General features: G+C 32.7%; 2 protein-coding genes across 2 annotated transcripts; one reads left to right on the forward strand and one right to left on the reverse strand.

Annotated features, from left to right (window-relative positions):
* Positions 1-7160: 7160 nt before the first annotated feature.
* Positions 7161-10050, forward strand: LOC114185319 (Pentatricopeptide repeat (PPR) superfamily protein). Its single transcript, XM_028072980.2, has one exon. It carries the CDS (start codon positions 7321-7323, stop codon positions 9988-9990), a length of 2670 nt encoding a protein of 889 aa, XP_027928781.1. The 5' UTR covers positions 7161-7320; the 3' UTR covers positions 9991-10050.
* Positions 10051-10862: 812 nt separating this feature from the next.
* LOC114185320 (WPP domain-interacting tail-anchored protein 1-like) lies at positions 10863-15714 on the reverse strand. The gene is made up of 5 exons (XM_028072981.2): positions 15485-15714; positions 14758-15292; positions 13268-14361; positions 12594-12695; positions 10863-11333 (listed from the first exon to the last, which is right to left on the reverse strand). The coding sequence occupies exons 2-5, from the start codon at positions 15251-15253 to the stop codon at positions 11145-11147; spliced, it is 1881 nt and encodes a 626-aa protein (XP_027928782.2). The 5' UTR covers positions 15254-15292; positions 15485-15714; the 3' UTR covers positions 10863-11144.
* Between the last annotated feature and the right edge of the window lie 232 nt (positions 15715-15946).

Below are 15946 nucleotides of genomic sequence, written 5' to 3' on the forward strand. Positions count from 1 at the left end.
ATTGTCCAATAAAAATATAATAAAATAAAAATGTAAATAATGTATTTATTAACGTTCATGGATGAAGATGAATTTTAAAATATCAATTATATTAGAATTAATATATGAACAAATGTAAATATTTATATTCGGATATATTATTACTTTTTAATCATTCATTTATTTTATTTGAAATTCAAGTTATAACTAGAAAGGTTAAAATCTTCATGGCAATTTTCGTTTTAATTATTCAATTTAGTTGTTTTTTTTTTCTCAAAGTCTTAATTTTTATTAAAATTATTCAATCAAGTTATTTATATAGATTGGTGTTAATTTCGTGTATGTATATATCACATGTCAATTTGTATGATTTTTTTTTGTCAAACAATATTATGAAATAATATGGAAAATAATTTTTTTTACATGATATAATTATGTACATAGAAGAAAAGAAAATGTAATTGGAAATTTTTAGTTTTTCTTAATTACAACTATTTTGAATTACAAAGAAAAATATATTAGATATATATATTAAGCAATCCAAGATGAATAACAAGGGAAATTTTGGAAGTTAATAAAATTTTATTATTTTCTCTATTAAAATTTAATTTTTTGATATTATTTCCCTCTTAAAATTAAATAATGCTCCTGGATAACAATGCGATCTTGCAATCTATCTTTATATGAAATTGTCGCGTTCAAATCACTTTTATTTCTTTTCGTACACACTTTTTTAAATTAAAATGTATAGTTTGTCCCTTCAAATTAGATTCGTTCGTACTTTAATCTTAAATTTGAATCTCTCTCTATATATTTATTTGTTTATATATCTATATATTATAGCAGTATGAGATAATTTCTGTCGCAGTATCTTGAAAAATCAAACAAAATGACAAAAATATATGCTGTGGTTAATATTTCACGTTTCATGACTTTAAAGTTTCACATTCAATGAACACGACTCAAGCTGTCGTGACAATTTTACATTCCTCAATATTTATATCTTACAAAAATAAATATCCGTAGTTGGAAACTACAAAAACTTACTATTGTTTTTAATTTTAATATAGTTATAAATTTCACAAATAGCAATAAAATATATAGTTAAAATTATAAAATTATTATTAAATGTGATTTTAATGTAAATATGAATATAAATAAAATAAAGAATATAATTATTGTTTTATTAATAAATAAAAGAAGAGAATCTCACTACTAAAATACTCATATTACCTGTCAATTTTGTGTCAAAGTGTTTTTGTAGAAAATAATTATAAATTTTGTCATGAAAAATTTGCAGGAAATATTACTGCCAATGTTATTGCAAAATATTTTGTATAAAACACTTTTTACAATAAATTTTGTAGAAAATACTTGAAAATTTTATAATTTTGTAGAAAATAATTATTCACGAAAGAATTACCTGCCAATTAAGATTTTTTAAAAAAATAGAGTATTTTTTTACAAATTTTGTTAACAAAATTACCAAAAAAAAAATATCATATAATATGAGAATTTTAGTAGTATCTAGACTATAAACTTATAGTATAATGTTAGGTTGTTGCTGCTTCAATGAATACCTCAGCTTCAAATAGTAATCTCACTCACATCATGTGATAACGTTATATATATATATATATATATATATATAAAAGAATTGGTTAAGTTTTTCTTTAAAATTAAAAAATTAAAGGATTGTCATTTCAATAAAATATAAGAGATAGATATTTGTCTGTATTAAAAATAGAAGGAAAGACTGGTCTTATTTTAGCATGAACTCATGTAAAGTAAGTGCTTTTTAAATTGCCTTTATAGCTTTACTACAAATAATTTGTATTATTATTTTTAATTTATTTTCTTCAAAAACATATTAAAATTTGTTTAAACGAAAGATATTGGTACTAATAAATTATTAAAAATAACGAAGTAAAAACATTTAATTTAATATGTACGTAATAAAAATATAAAAGAACAACAACACATCTTATTATTCTATATTTTATTTTGGCACTGAAATATAACAATCATCTGATAACTGCTTTATGTTATTAAGTGAGAATTGACATATTATTAATAAACAAGTTCTACTCCTTTATCATCAATATGAATAATAATGTATGCTAAAAGTTTGTCATTTACATATGATTCAGTTATTTTTACCATATTATTTAGGTTTTGTGGGGTCTTTGTTTGTTTTTTCTTTTCCCTTCTTTTTCGTTTAGGGTTAGATATATAGTATAGGGAAGGAGCAACATGGCCTGCTGGTGCTGTCACATGAAATCATGCGTGTGCACCCCACTATCACAACCCATGTTATTATTATTATTACCAAAATTATTATCAAATTTATTATATTATACTGGCCTATCCATATTTCTAGCAAGACAATATAAGTGGTTGAAGATGGTTCACAATAGGCAGACGATCTTTTAGGTTGTTGACGAGAAATTACCACATCAACAATTCAAGAATCGTTTGTCTGTAGTGGACTGTCTTCAGCTGCTTATCCTTAGACCGTCTTACCAATTGTCTAGTTAGGAAATGTTAATAGATCATACATTACAATAATTATTATTAATAAATAATAATATTGTGGATCGTGATTGAACATGACAAGAAGGGTGAGATTTGAACAAATATATAGGTACCCATTTAATTTTTGATTTATCAAATCAATCCATATCTCTATGCTCACATCAATAAAAATAGCACAAACATCACAATACCTTGTACGAAGCAAAAACACCATTTTACACGTTCAAATGAAGAAGAGAAGGAGGACACAGAATGATTGAAATTAGACATGAGTACAATGATAGTACTTGAAGGTTTCACTGCAGTTCGACACGTACCATGACATTGTTGAACAAGAATCTCATCAACATCCTCCATTGCGGAATATATCATGCACCAGACCACACACTTTGAGTCTTTATCTCCTTTCACTACGCAAAAGCATTCAATTAAGATATTTCGTTCCCTGGTTTTACTTGCACGTACAATAATATATCAGATTACGTACTTCTTTTATTTCTTTCTTTCTCTCTTTCTTTTTCTTTCTCCACTACACAAATATATACACAGTGATAAGAAACTTAGTGCTTCAATTTATTTTATTATTTATTTTCAAATGGGTGTTGTATTGTATCTCCAATTTTCTATTGGAGATAGCATAAAATGTACCTCATCATATCAATAAGAAGTTGTTTGTTATTATGTTATTGCTGTTGTTGATGTTGCTGTTGTGTGTGTGGTCGTGTCAGATATGTCGTAGATTATCCAACCACAATTTCACATACTCTTGCCATGTGTTAAGCAGCAATTTCGGACTTCTGTGAACACGAACTTAGTTTAATGTTATTTAATTATTAATACATGGCTGAGTGCAGTTTAACATCTTCCACTAAACTGGTTTTGATTCCCTAACACAATCATATGGTGCTGCATTGCGCTCTAATCAATTCACCTCCAAACTCACCAATTTAATTAATAATTTAATCAGCCAGTAGAAAACACAAGGCATGGTAGATATTTTTCAGTCTTGTAGAATTTTAAAATGACAGAAAAAAACTTAGGTCTCCATAGTGACATTAAAAATGACACACGGAAACTGCTTAATATGAAACCGGCTATGTTATTTAATTAATGGTAATGCCAAACTTGTAAACAGGCCAATCAGAAAGTAGTAGCACTCTATTCAAGTGGATCACTTCTGCAAAGAATGAGAAAAAAATCAGCTTTTGAATTTGGATAAAGAAGAGGTTAAAGCTCAAGTTCATTACTTAGAATTTAATAATAGTAACATCAGCTTTAGCCATTAGATGGAAAGCAAAGATATCTGATTACTCAGAAAACTAAAGCCAGCAACAAGAATCTACATATGATTCATTCATACAAATATGAATCTAACAGCGAAAAAATTGAATAACGTATAAACCTATTGTCTTAAGATTTTGGATTGAAGATGGTGTCAATCTGTTATATGAGTCAGGTTTCATTGATGTTGTTATTTCTTGAACCTTTGAAAGATCCATCAAATATGTGATCATCTTCAAGTTCTTGTATATATACAATAACATATATCTGTGGAGAGAAATGAAGGTGTTAAATTAAAATAGATTAGTAGTTGAAAAGACCTTTGAGTCAAAAGGAGAATGAAATGGAGAAATATGTCTGAAGCATGTTGCATAATCTTTTCATTGAGTTCTCTCCAAACATTGGAGGACACACCTTACTTAATGGCATCATAGCACAGAATTATTAGTGTGTGATATGCTGCGATATGCACCCTGTTGAGGCTCTTTTCTTTTTTGTTGTTTGTTTTAGACTAGCACTCTCTTTTATGCTTCTGATTTTGTTTTTATCTGTCCTCTCTTCCAACATTATCTTGGATGATTCTGCAATCAGCTTGCCAAATTGTTCAAAAATCCAGTGCCTCATTGACCACAATTTCTTGTCCTGAGGAGATAACACTCTCTAAATAGCAGAAAAGGTGTCACAGTGTGATTGGCTGAGAGAATAAAGCCCTTTGCCTAATGTCTAATAGTGGATAAACTTACATAATCAACATAGTTTTTTTATTCATTATCATTTTAGCACCAAAATTGATCATTGGTGGAGTCCATTATTATTATTATTATTATTATTATGCAAATTGGTTATTGGTGGGCTATACCAAACTCCTTCTTTTCTTTCATACCATAAAGATTCCTGACAAATAGGTTGGACATTTATGTTGATGCTACTAGATTGTGTTGGCTTAAGCCTGCTTTGTGGAGTTTCACACATTCATTCAGACTCACCCATGTAGAGACCAGAGTTAACAGGTGTTGTCAATGTTATGTTGGGTGTGCTATAAATTGGTGAAGTGGTAGTGGGGGCTAATGTACCTCTAAGGTAAGACAAAAGGGATAATCAGAAACACCGAGTAAAGATAAGCGAGAGTAACCGAGAAAAGAGTCTAGATTCTTTGCTGAGATTTTTAGTGTAATCGTCTGTTAAACATGAAAAGTACACCAATATTGGTGTATTATTAATCATGCTTATATTATAAAGACACAACAGAAGAACAGTACAGAAAATAAAGACACAGCAGAAGAACAATACAGAAAAATCAAAGTGAGAATCCAAATAAACAAAAAGAGGCACTATTGAGAGACCCTCCTTGCCTATCATTTTCAAAGCTAGAATGATTGAAGTAATAATGATTCTTAGTCCCCACTTAAGCTTTAAAAATAAGAATGATTTGGAAGGAAAAGGGGCAATGGTACTTGGTAGAAATGTTGAACCAAAGGCACTCTGAAGGGCCACACAAAGCAAGGTTTCTCTAGAGGGAATGAGTGCTCTCTTTGATTGCTGTTGTGAACACTGTGGAATCAGAGAATTAATGAAATTATGAAAGTGACAACCTTGCTTTGTTTTGCAAATTTCTTAGTGAGAAAAGTTTTTAAAAATCTGAAAAGTGGATACATATGGGTGAAGTAAATCCACCAGAAGATCTCACTTCTCACAACTCTCACTTTTGCTGTATATGCATTGCATATGGATTGTAGAACGGTATACACAACTATCATGCTTCTAGGATTCTCTGCTGTAAAAAGTGACACCCATTTTAATCTCAACCTCACGAACAATTTTTCAAGTTTATTCAACCTTCACATTCACTTCCACCAATCACACAAACAAACCATAAAGAAAATTAACTTTGCAGGTAAAAATACAGTAAGGAAAATGTTTTATAACGTATATTTTAGTCGTTAAAAAAAGGTTAATTTTGTAATTATAAAATAAGAGAGAGATTGAAGGACTGTCAAAATTTGTTAGATAAAATGAGAGAGACACATTTCTATAAAATAATGAAAAACTCCATTTAGTAAATAGAAGAATTAACGAGAACATTATTTGAATCAATTTAGTTCTTTTCTTCCTTTTAGTGCATAAAAACACAGGAAAAATTCTTGATTGAAATAAATGCTAGTTTCATGTGTCCAGTTTTTTTATTAATAAAAAAAGTAGGTCAATTCTTGCAAGATGTATCTATTTTGATAATTTTTATTAATAATAAAAAGGTGTGTTGGTAGTATTTTCTTATTTATCAAAGTTCTGAATCATTATTAAAAATTTTCATATTAAATGTGATTTTTCTTGGAAATTTGTTAAGAAAATTTGTAAGAAAAGATTTTTTCTTGCTATTTTTTCTAAGAATTTTAATTGGCAGGTAATTTCTTCATAGATAATTATTTTTTACAAAATTATAAAATTTGCAAGTATTTTTTACAAAATTTACTGCGAAGAGTGTTTTACACGAAATATTTTGCAAAAAAAATTAACAGCAATCTCCTGCAAAAAAAATTTCATAACAGAATTTATAAATATTTTTTAAAAAAATTTTAAAATAAAATTAATAGAAAATATGAATTTTTTTAGTAATCACGTATTAAAATTTTTACAAACTAAAAGCTTCGACAGTCTTATTTTTTTAATTAGATTTAAAGATGGTATTATTTACTGAAATTTATATAAAATATCAAATAACTACAAATTGATTAAGTCATCTTGGAAAAACAAAAGTTGTCACAAAAGTAACAATAGAAAACTACTACAACTTGATTTGGGTGAGTCTCTAAGGAAACATTTAGAAAAGAAAAATAAAATAGAAAGGGAAAGAAAGTAGGTAAGTGAGAAAGGAAAAGAAGAAAAATAAATTTAAAACAAAAGTTGTTTGATTGAAAATAAATAAAAAAAGAAATAGGGTAGAAATTGACTTTTTGAATTAAAAACAAACAATAATAGAGGAATTCCTAATCAACTGTGTGCAACAGAAAATCAATTAAATTCATTAAAGCCTCCATGCACTCAAATTTTTTTTGTACAATTGCAGTATCGTGTTTTGAAAAAAAAAATCTTGGACCCACTAATTTTTTTAAGTCTACTCTATTAAACTAGTAACATTATTTTATTTTATTTTTCTTCTTCTTAGCTCCGAGGCTTGACTTTTTTTATTTTTTGAGAAAACAATGTTTTCTAGTAAATAAACTAGAGGTTTTTGTAACACTTAAAAACCTTCTAAACAACTAACTAAACTAGTCCTGAAAATAAAGGATATGTAATTTATTATGTATACATATACATATATTTTGAAACTATATCTTTCACTTTTTGCTTACGTTGGTATTGCAATATTGAAAGAAAATATTATGATCCTCTTTTTCTTTGACCTAATTTATTTATTTTGGAACAATCATCTCTTATGAAAACTATGAGAGGAACCAATTCATTGGTTTGTTTTGAAGTATGAAAATCCCGCGAACTCATGCATTGTACTATTACACTAGTGAGTAGATGTTACAGCGTACTGTGTTTTGTGGCCTTGCAATGCTCAAAGCTTCTCCATCAAACTTACTCATCAAAACCCTGCCACCATATGCATTTTGTACTCTTTCCTCAACCCAAATGAACCCCTCCAAGAAATTAACATTTTCCCATATTTTCCAAAAATGCTCCAATCTTAAAGCTCTAAATCCTGGCAAACAAGCCCATGCCCAGATGATTGTAACTGGTTTTGTGCCCAACATCTATGTTGCCAACTGCTTAATTCAATTTTATTGTAAATGTTCCAATATGGGATATGCATTCAATGTGTTTGACAGAATGCCTGAAAGGGACGTGATCTCTTGGAATACTATGATATTTGGATATGCTGGAGTACGGAACATGGGGTTTGCACAGTCTTTGTTTGACACAATGCCTGAAAGAGATGTGGTTTCGTGGAATTCTTTGCTCTCTTGTTATTTACATAATGGTGCTAATCGAAAGTCAATTGAAATATTTGTCAAGATGAGATCACTGAAAATCACATACGACTATGCTTCATTTGCTGTTGTTCTGAAAGCTTGTTTAGGTATTGAAGACTATGGTTTAGGGCTTCAGGTGCACTGCCTTGCAATTCAGATGGGTTTTGTGAATGATGTGGTGACAGGTAGTGCTCTGGTAGATATGTACTCAAAATTTAAGAAATTGGATGATGCTTTTAAGGTTTTCCGTGAAATGCCAGTGAGAAATTTGGTGTGCTGGAGTGCTGTAATTGCGGGCCATGTTCAGAATGACCGGTTTATTGAGGGACTAAAACTGTTTAAGGATTTGCTGAAAGTAGGTATGGGGGTGAGTCAATCAACCTATGCTAGTGTATTCAGATCATGTGCGGGTTTATCTGCATTTAAATTGGGTACACAGATGCATGGTCACGCTCTAAAGTCTGACTTTGGATATGACGGTATAGTTGGAACTGCCACATTGGACATGTACGCAAAATGTGGCAGAATGCCTGATGCCTGCAAGGTATTTAACTTGTTGCCTAATCCTCCTCGGCAATCTTATAATGCCATTATTGTTGGATATGCTCGGAAAGAACAAGGTTTTAAGGCTTTAGAGATTTTTCAGTTTTTACAGAGGACTAACCTTGGCTTTGACGACATTAGTTTGTCTGGTGCTTTGACTGCTTGTTCAGTGATCAAAGGCCATGTGGAGGGAATCCAGCTACATGGATTAGCTGTAAAATGCGGTTTAGAGTTTAATATTTGTGTTGCGAATACAATTTTAGACATGTATGGCAAGTGTGGAGCTCTGAGGGAAGCTTGTTTAATATTTGACGAGATGGAGAGAAGGGATGCTGTGTCTTGGAATGCAATCATTGCAGCTCATGAGCAAAATAAAGAAATAGAGAAAACACTTTCACTCTTTGTTTCAATGCAGCGATCAGCAATGGAACCTGATGATTTTACTTACGGTAGTGTTGTAAAGGCATGTGCTGGTCAGCAAGCTTTAAACAATGGTATGGAGATCCATGGAAGAATCATTAAGTCTGGTATGGGGTTAGACTGTTTTGTTGGCAGTGCTCTTGTTGATATGTATAGCAAGTGTGGAATGCTAATGGAGGCAGAAAAGATCCACGACAGACTGGAAGAGCAGACAACTGTTTCCTGGAATTCGATCATCTCAGGATTCTCATCACAAAAGCAAAGTGAAAATGCTCAGATATATTTTTCTCAGATGCTGGAAATGGGTGTAATACCTGACAACTTTACATATGCTACAGTTCTTGATATCTGTGCTAATATGGCCACCGTAGAACTTGGAAAACAGATTCATGCTCAAATTTTAAAGTTACAGTTGCATTCAGATGTGTATATTGCCAGCACACTTGTAGATATGTATTCAAAGTGTGGAAATATGCGGGATTCCAGGCTAATGTTTGAGAAGGCACCAAAGCGGGATTATGTCACTTGGAGTGCCATGATTTGTGCATATGCATACCATGGTCTTGGAGAAGAAGCCATTAAATTATTCGAGGAGATGCAGCTTTTGAATGTGAAACCAAATCATACAGTTTTTATTTCAGTCCTCAGAGCTTGTGCACATATGGGTTATGTGGACAGAGGGCTACACTACTTTCAGGAAATGCTGAGTCACTATGGTTTAGATCCCCATATGGAGCATTATTCATGTATGGTAGATCTATTAGGGAGGTCAGGCCAAGTAAATGAGGCTTTAAAGCTTATTGAAAGCATGCCTTTTGAGGCTGATGATGTAATATGGAGAACTTTGCTCAGTAATTGCAAGATGCAAGGGAATATGGAAGTTGCAGAAAAAGCAGCCAATTATTTATTGCAGTTAGACCCTCAAGATTCTTCAGCGTATGTTCTTTTATCTAATGTATATGCTAACGCAGGGATGTGGGGTGAGGTTGCAAAAATAAGAAGTGTAATGAAGAACTGTAAGTTAAAGAAGGAGCCAGGCTGTAGCTGGATTGAAATAAGAGATGAGGTACACACATTTCTTGTTGGAGACAACGCACATCCAAGATCTGAAGAGATATATGAACAAATTCATTTGCTTGTGGACGAGATGAAGTGGGCTGGGTATGTTCCGGACATTGATTTCTTACTTGATGAGGAGGTGGAAGAACAGGGTCCTTATGAAGGGCGCAAAGCTACCATTGGTAGTACGGGATAATAATGTAGGAAATATTTCAAATGATGTTTACAATGGCTTACAGGGGCCTCTTAAAGAACATCAAGAGTTTGGTGGGTTTTTCCAGCAATCTGACCACATCAAACATATATTCGTCATTCATTCATTCATATTCGTTGAGACAAGTACACAGTTGAATTCGATATGGAGGAGAGGTTCTCAGCCTGTGATTATCTATATCTAAAGAAATCACATAAAATTAGAGTCCTCAGATGTTCTTCACTTCATTAATAAACCAGATACACATTCTCAAACCATTGGATCATTATGAACAGATTCATGCAACCATCGAATGAGTACGAGACTGGTGGGAAGATGTAACACGGTACTCTCTGAAGTCTATTCCTATATATTAACAATGCATTTAGTTTAACTAGGCGCTATTTTAACCAGTTCAAATACTTAAACCGGTTCTCCTCTGGATTTGTATCTGCATATGCTTGTATAATCAAAGTGAAACTTCACTCGGGTGGGTAAAACTTTTGCCATTTACGTCGAGTATTATTGACATGCATGCAGCAAGTCCCCAACTAGAACGTGGATCTCATAAGCTCATAAATAAAAAACAAATTAAAAGATCGTTCTTTTAACTATAAAGTACCTATCCAGATGAAGCACCAGAGTTGCTAATAGCAAATCACAATTTCTCGTCGCCAGACCACAAATTAGAACCACTTGTTTTACTTTTAATGCTTTTCACACGTTGAGACAATAAAGTGAATACATTTTCTAACAAGAATTCATATATTGATGAGTCACATTATAGATACTAATATCTTCTTCAGCTAGACTCAACTTAATCAACAACTCTTAACATATCCCACTAGCCAAAAAGGATAAGATCGCACCAGAAGTTGTTTAAGAAAAATGGTCCATCATATGCTTATTACCAAGTATAATCTCAAAACTAGTTATAAGAGACCGGATCATATCTACCACAATCATTTTCTCCCTTACTACAAAACTTGATTTCTACACAATAACTTGCACTAAAACCTACAGTGTCAATGGCCTTGTAAGTTGTAACCTATACTGACCTTTGCGGGATATTTAAGGTTAGGGTTCCATTCCTCCACACCTCAATATTCCCTCCTAGATCCCAAAAGCAAGGGAAAAAAAATCTGACTATTCCTTCATTAATTGACATCAACATTCAGATAAGTCATGGCGGAAAACAGTAAGACAAGTACTGATAACATGAATAAGTGCTTAAAATTAAGAACTCCTGCATCTATTCTCCTCACAGAATCAGCATCTGGCATAGAATCTGCAAACTTTTCTTCTTTACCATCATCTGTGGATGAATTTTTCCAAGACCTGTCCTCCTGGATAAGGAAAATAGGAGCAACGATTACAACTTTGATCTGTTGACATTATTCTTCTATGTGCTTTAATTTATTTTAAATGTTTATATCCTCTTTTATCCAAGTCCTCATATCTGTGAACTTGTTATAAACTTCAGAAAGTGGCTTGACAACAATGATAAAATGCTAAATTTACTCTTTTAATGTATATCAAATAAGATAATATAGCTCCTTACAAAATAAATTAAATATGGTAAGTAGAAAAAATAGAAAGTAGAAGTGAACTAATCAGCATATCTAGTAACATTTCAGTGTCAAGTCTTTCTCTTTGGATCAGAATGCAACCAAGAACCAGGTGCAAACTAGGTGCCGATAAAATTAAAGAAAAACAAAGAAGATAATATCATAATGTCTATTATATTTATTTTCTATCCGAGCTGTATTGCAGAGCAAGAGAAGTCTAAACAATAGAAAGAAAGTACAGTCACAGGCAGAAATGCTCCCGTGATCTTCCAACCCCATCCACAAATAGAGCAACAAGTGCACACACACACATACCCATTATTACCAGTGTATATTTCTTAGAAATAGCGAGATAAATCACTATGGCATGTTTTAAAAATTTCACAACCCTTTTACATTGGATAAAAAAAAAATTGCCAACCACCCCGCCAACAACAACCAAAAGGTTACAAACTGCTAGCTCCTACACACCAAAAAAATAATAATAATACTTTGACACCCAACTCACTTTAACAAAATAATAATATATATATATATATGAGAATTTTAAATTGAAAAATAAAATAAATATGATTAAAAATAATATTATTTTGAGTTGTCAAGTGGGTGGTTTTTGTTTGGTGGGTGTCAAACTATCATCATCACCCAAACATAAATAAAAAAATCAGTCCAACACACCAGATTAATATTGCTAAATGTAGAAGTGATAGTATGACGCAAAAACCAGCAAATCCACCCACTGGCGACTTCATATTATAAAAATAATCACTACTTCACCAAAAATCGTGTTTTATTTTCCTATAAAAATTATGCTTTTGAAAATAGTTTTATTTGACATTTGTTGCCCTGAGAAAGCAGGTAAATTTGTCCTATTGTAGTTTTTTCAAGTAGCCCAGCCAACTGTTATCCAGAAAATCCTTTTAGGAAATGCTTTTTTGATAAAAGCTAATTTTATAAGTTGACTTGCTCAGGAGATTCTTGAACATCAACCATATGCAAAAAATAAAAACACAAGTTAATAAAGTAAGAAGTACCAACCTTGTGATCGGTTGTTAAAGCCACACTAACTTCTTCAGGATACTTATTTGTCTGCTTTAGCTTCACAACCAATATTTTGTTCTCACTTGCTAAGGAAGACAGCTGCAGACAAAGTACACCGATTTCAACCAACCATAAACTGAATATAGTAAAGCCCACAACAAATCCAGTATACATTTTGCTAAGATTGAGTTCTCAATACCAAAAGATTTTCAGTTTCAAATACCTCACATTTCAACACATCATTCAATATTTTCAATCAGATTTCTTTTGAAGTCCTTCTGCTTTGTGTTTTTTTCTTTTTATCTACCCCTTCAATCAAGGTGACTAGTAAATTCATTTGTGCAATTGTGAATAAGATATTACTAGTAAAAATCTAAGGTTTAGGTGGAAAACTAAAGGAAGGGAGAAAGGATCATGCTTGCTCAGTTGTGCAATTGTTATTCACAGACTGATCCAAAAAATAAAGCATCACATAATGCAAACCCGGTTACTATACAATGTAAATCAATTGAATCCAGTTGAAATCCTAACTGTTTGTGTTGATTAATGAGCAAGAAACACTTAAACTAAATATCATGCAGTCTAAAAACCTAGAAGCCTATAAACAATATCTTCCATCTCGTATCCGGATGGTTTTATTATTTTGTAGGCTTCCAAAAACCTGATCTTACCTGCTTATTAAGACGCTCTCTCTCAACAGCTAGCTGCATGACCAAACTTTTGAAAACTTTTGTCTGCTTTCCAATATCCTTTGCAGATGCCACTTTTGCTTCTTCCACTTGGTGTAGTGATCCTTCCAAGCAGTGCAATCTGCTCCTCAAGAAGCTTAGTTCCTCGTTTAAATCAGTATTGGATTCAGATAATATGATGCATTTCTCCTCTGCACTGTCAGCCCGGCTCTCCGCTTTAGAGACCTTTGACTTAAGATCCTTTATCACTTGGTCCATATCTTTAATTGTGGAATACAGCATATTTTGCTTCTCTTGACTAGCTTCGGCAGATGCTACAGCATGCTGCAGCAGTAAATTAGAATCCCTTAGCCGCCTCTCAAGTGACTCTTCCCTCTCAGATTTGCCACCACTATCTTTCAAAAGAGCTATCTGTCTGTTGAGTTCACCATTAGCTTCTTCCAATATCTTACAATGTGCTTCTGCGGTATTAGCCTGACTTTCTGCATTAGATATATTTTCTTTCAATTCAACGATAATACCTTCTGTCTTTCTCACTTCAGAACTCAAAATAGCATACTGTGTCTGATATGCATCAGCAGATGCCCTCACATTGATTAGCTGGCTTTCATATTCTTTTAGCTGCTTCTCAAGTGAACACACCTTGTCCCTTAAAGTGACAACCTCAGAATTGCCAACAACCTCAGAAGTTTCAAGCTTAGCTCTGAGCACAGATTCACGCTGACTTAAACCATTCAAATTGAACTGAGAAAGCTGGAGTCTACCCAACAGCTCTTTTGAAATTCCTATCAGTATCTCACGTGTATTATCTGCCTCAAACCATCTTTCCCAAACATCAGTAGCTTCTTCCTCCACCAGACTTAGCTTTTGTTCTAAAGAAGCCATCCTTTGTTTTAGATTTTCTTCAATTTCCCTTGAGTCAAAGAAATTCTTCTCAAGATCCATTTCGTTTGCTAAAGATTTCTCTAGCATCCTCAGAACAAGTCTCTGTTGCTCGGTTGTGTGCATGGTTATTACCGAACTTACATTTAAAGATTCATCATCCTCTAGGGTGATTTCAACATCTTCAATATTGCCTGTTGTCATTAAAAAAGGGTAAAATAACATTTATCAGAAAAGGAGAATTATTTAGTCAAAGATACAGTTCTTATTGATCACAGTTTCATCATGAGTCAGCCATTTTGAGCAAGCAACTCCAAAATTTTCTTCACACATTTTTCTTCTAACCAAAAAGAGGAAATCCATTAATACAGGAGGAGCTCTCATCCACTACACAAACAATTTCACGTGAAAATGGAAGTGGACCCCCCTCCCCCGCCAGAATTTGATGGGACAGACGTAAAAGATTTCGTAGAAATATCCTTTTCTTTTAAGAAAAGGACAAAATCATGAAATAAATGACGAGCAATCAATGTGTCACCAAAAAAATAAAACCTACATTAATGAATCAATCAATGAGTTTCTTTGCATACCATTTCCTCCCCACTTATAAGAAGACAAAGTTCTCTCAAAACTAGCAGATAGTTTCTTAATCTCTGAAAACTGCTCCTCGGACGGCTTCAAACATTGTTCAGAATCAAGAAGATTGTCTTGCCTGGGCTCAGAAGAGGCCTCCCTATCTCCAGCATCAGCATGAAGGGCGTCCAAGAACCTATCCAATTCCACAACCTCAGAACCCAACACCCCACATAACAGGTCAAACTCAAGAAACTTCCCAGTACAACCCACGTCCACATCATTGTCTTCTCTGTCCAAAACAAAGCCCTCCAATTCAACCCCGAGAGCTTCCAAGTGCATTACAAAATTGCTTAAGTTTGCAACTTTCTCAGAAAAACACGCCCGATTCAGTTCCAGCCCATCGAGCATTGTTACTATGTCATCATCACCCAGATCCCCAGCTGCTTCTCCACCGGAAGAAACCCCTCCAAGATCAATATCAACTATTTCTTTACCACTTTGAGTGTCCATTGTTCTAATCTAACACTTCAGCACTTGTTGCTCTGGAACCTGGTACAGAAACCAAATATTAAAATTCAAAAAGATTATACATTTAAGCCAAGAAATTGAATATAATCCATTGAAGCCACCCTAGCATAGAATTTGCAAATTAAAAGGGATAAGAGAAATGAATGGAGAATGGTAGGTTTGAAGGAAGTATTAAAATTTTCGCCATAATTGAAAAGGGGAATGGAACCATACCAGTTGAGAAGTGGGGAATCCGAAGAAGAGTAACAGGGTCGGTTTGGATAACTGAATTGTTGATTTCCGATAACAGAGACAGTTGCGCCCTAACCACGCAACCATACACTTGCCCCTTCACAGTGAAACTAATCGCTTCTTGGTTTTTGATTTTTTTTTTTTTTCACACACTTAATCCTAATGTGCAAAACACAAAAGTGGCACATCATCTTTTTTTTTCACCGACCAAACCAGAAAACCTAGGAACAAGGTGTTATTTTTGTTGTTGCTGAACACTAATTTAGACAAACTTCTATGTTGCATCTATCATATAAATTAACAAAATAAAGATGATAAACAAAAAGTATATTTTGAGTATTGGTTACTATTTACTTCATATAACAATAACTCTACAATTTATAATGTTTGTTTGTATGTTTATTAAAATAGATTTAGAGGTTGAGTAAAAATATAATAAATATT

The sequence above is a fragment of the Vigna unguiculata genome, chromosome 5, assembly GCF_037176805.1.
Source record: "Vigna unguiculata cultivar grain cowpea cultivar isolate G323 ecotype 2 chromosome 5, ASM3717680v1, whole genome shotgun sequence".
Lineage (NCBI taxonomy): Eukaryota > Viridiplantae > Streptophyta > Magnoliopsida > Fabales > Fabaceae > Vigna > Vigna unguiculata.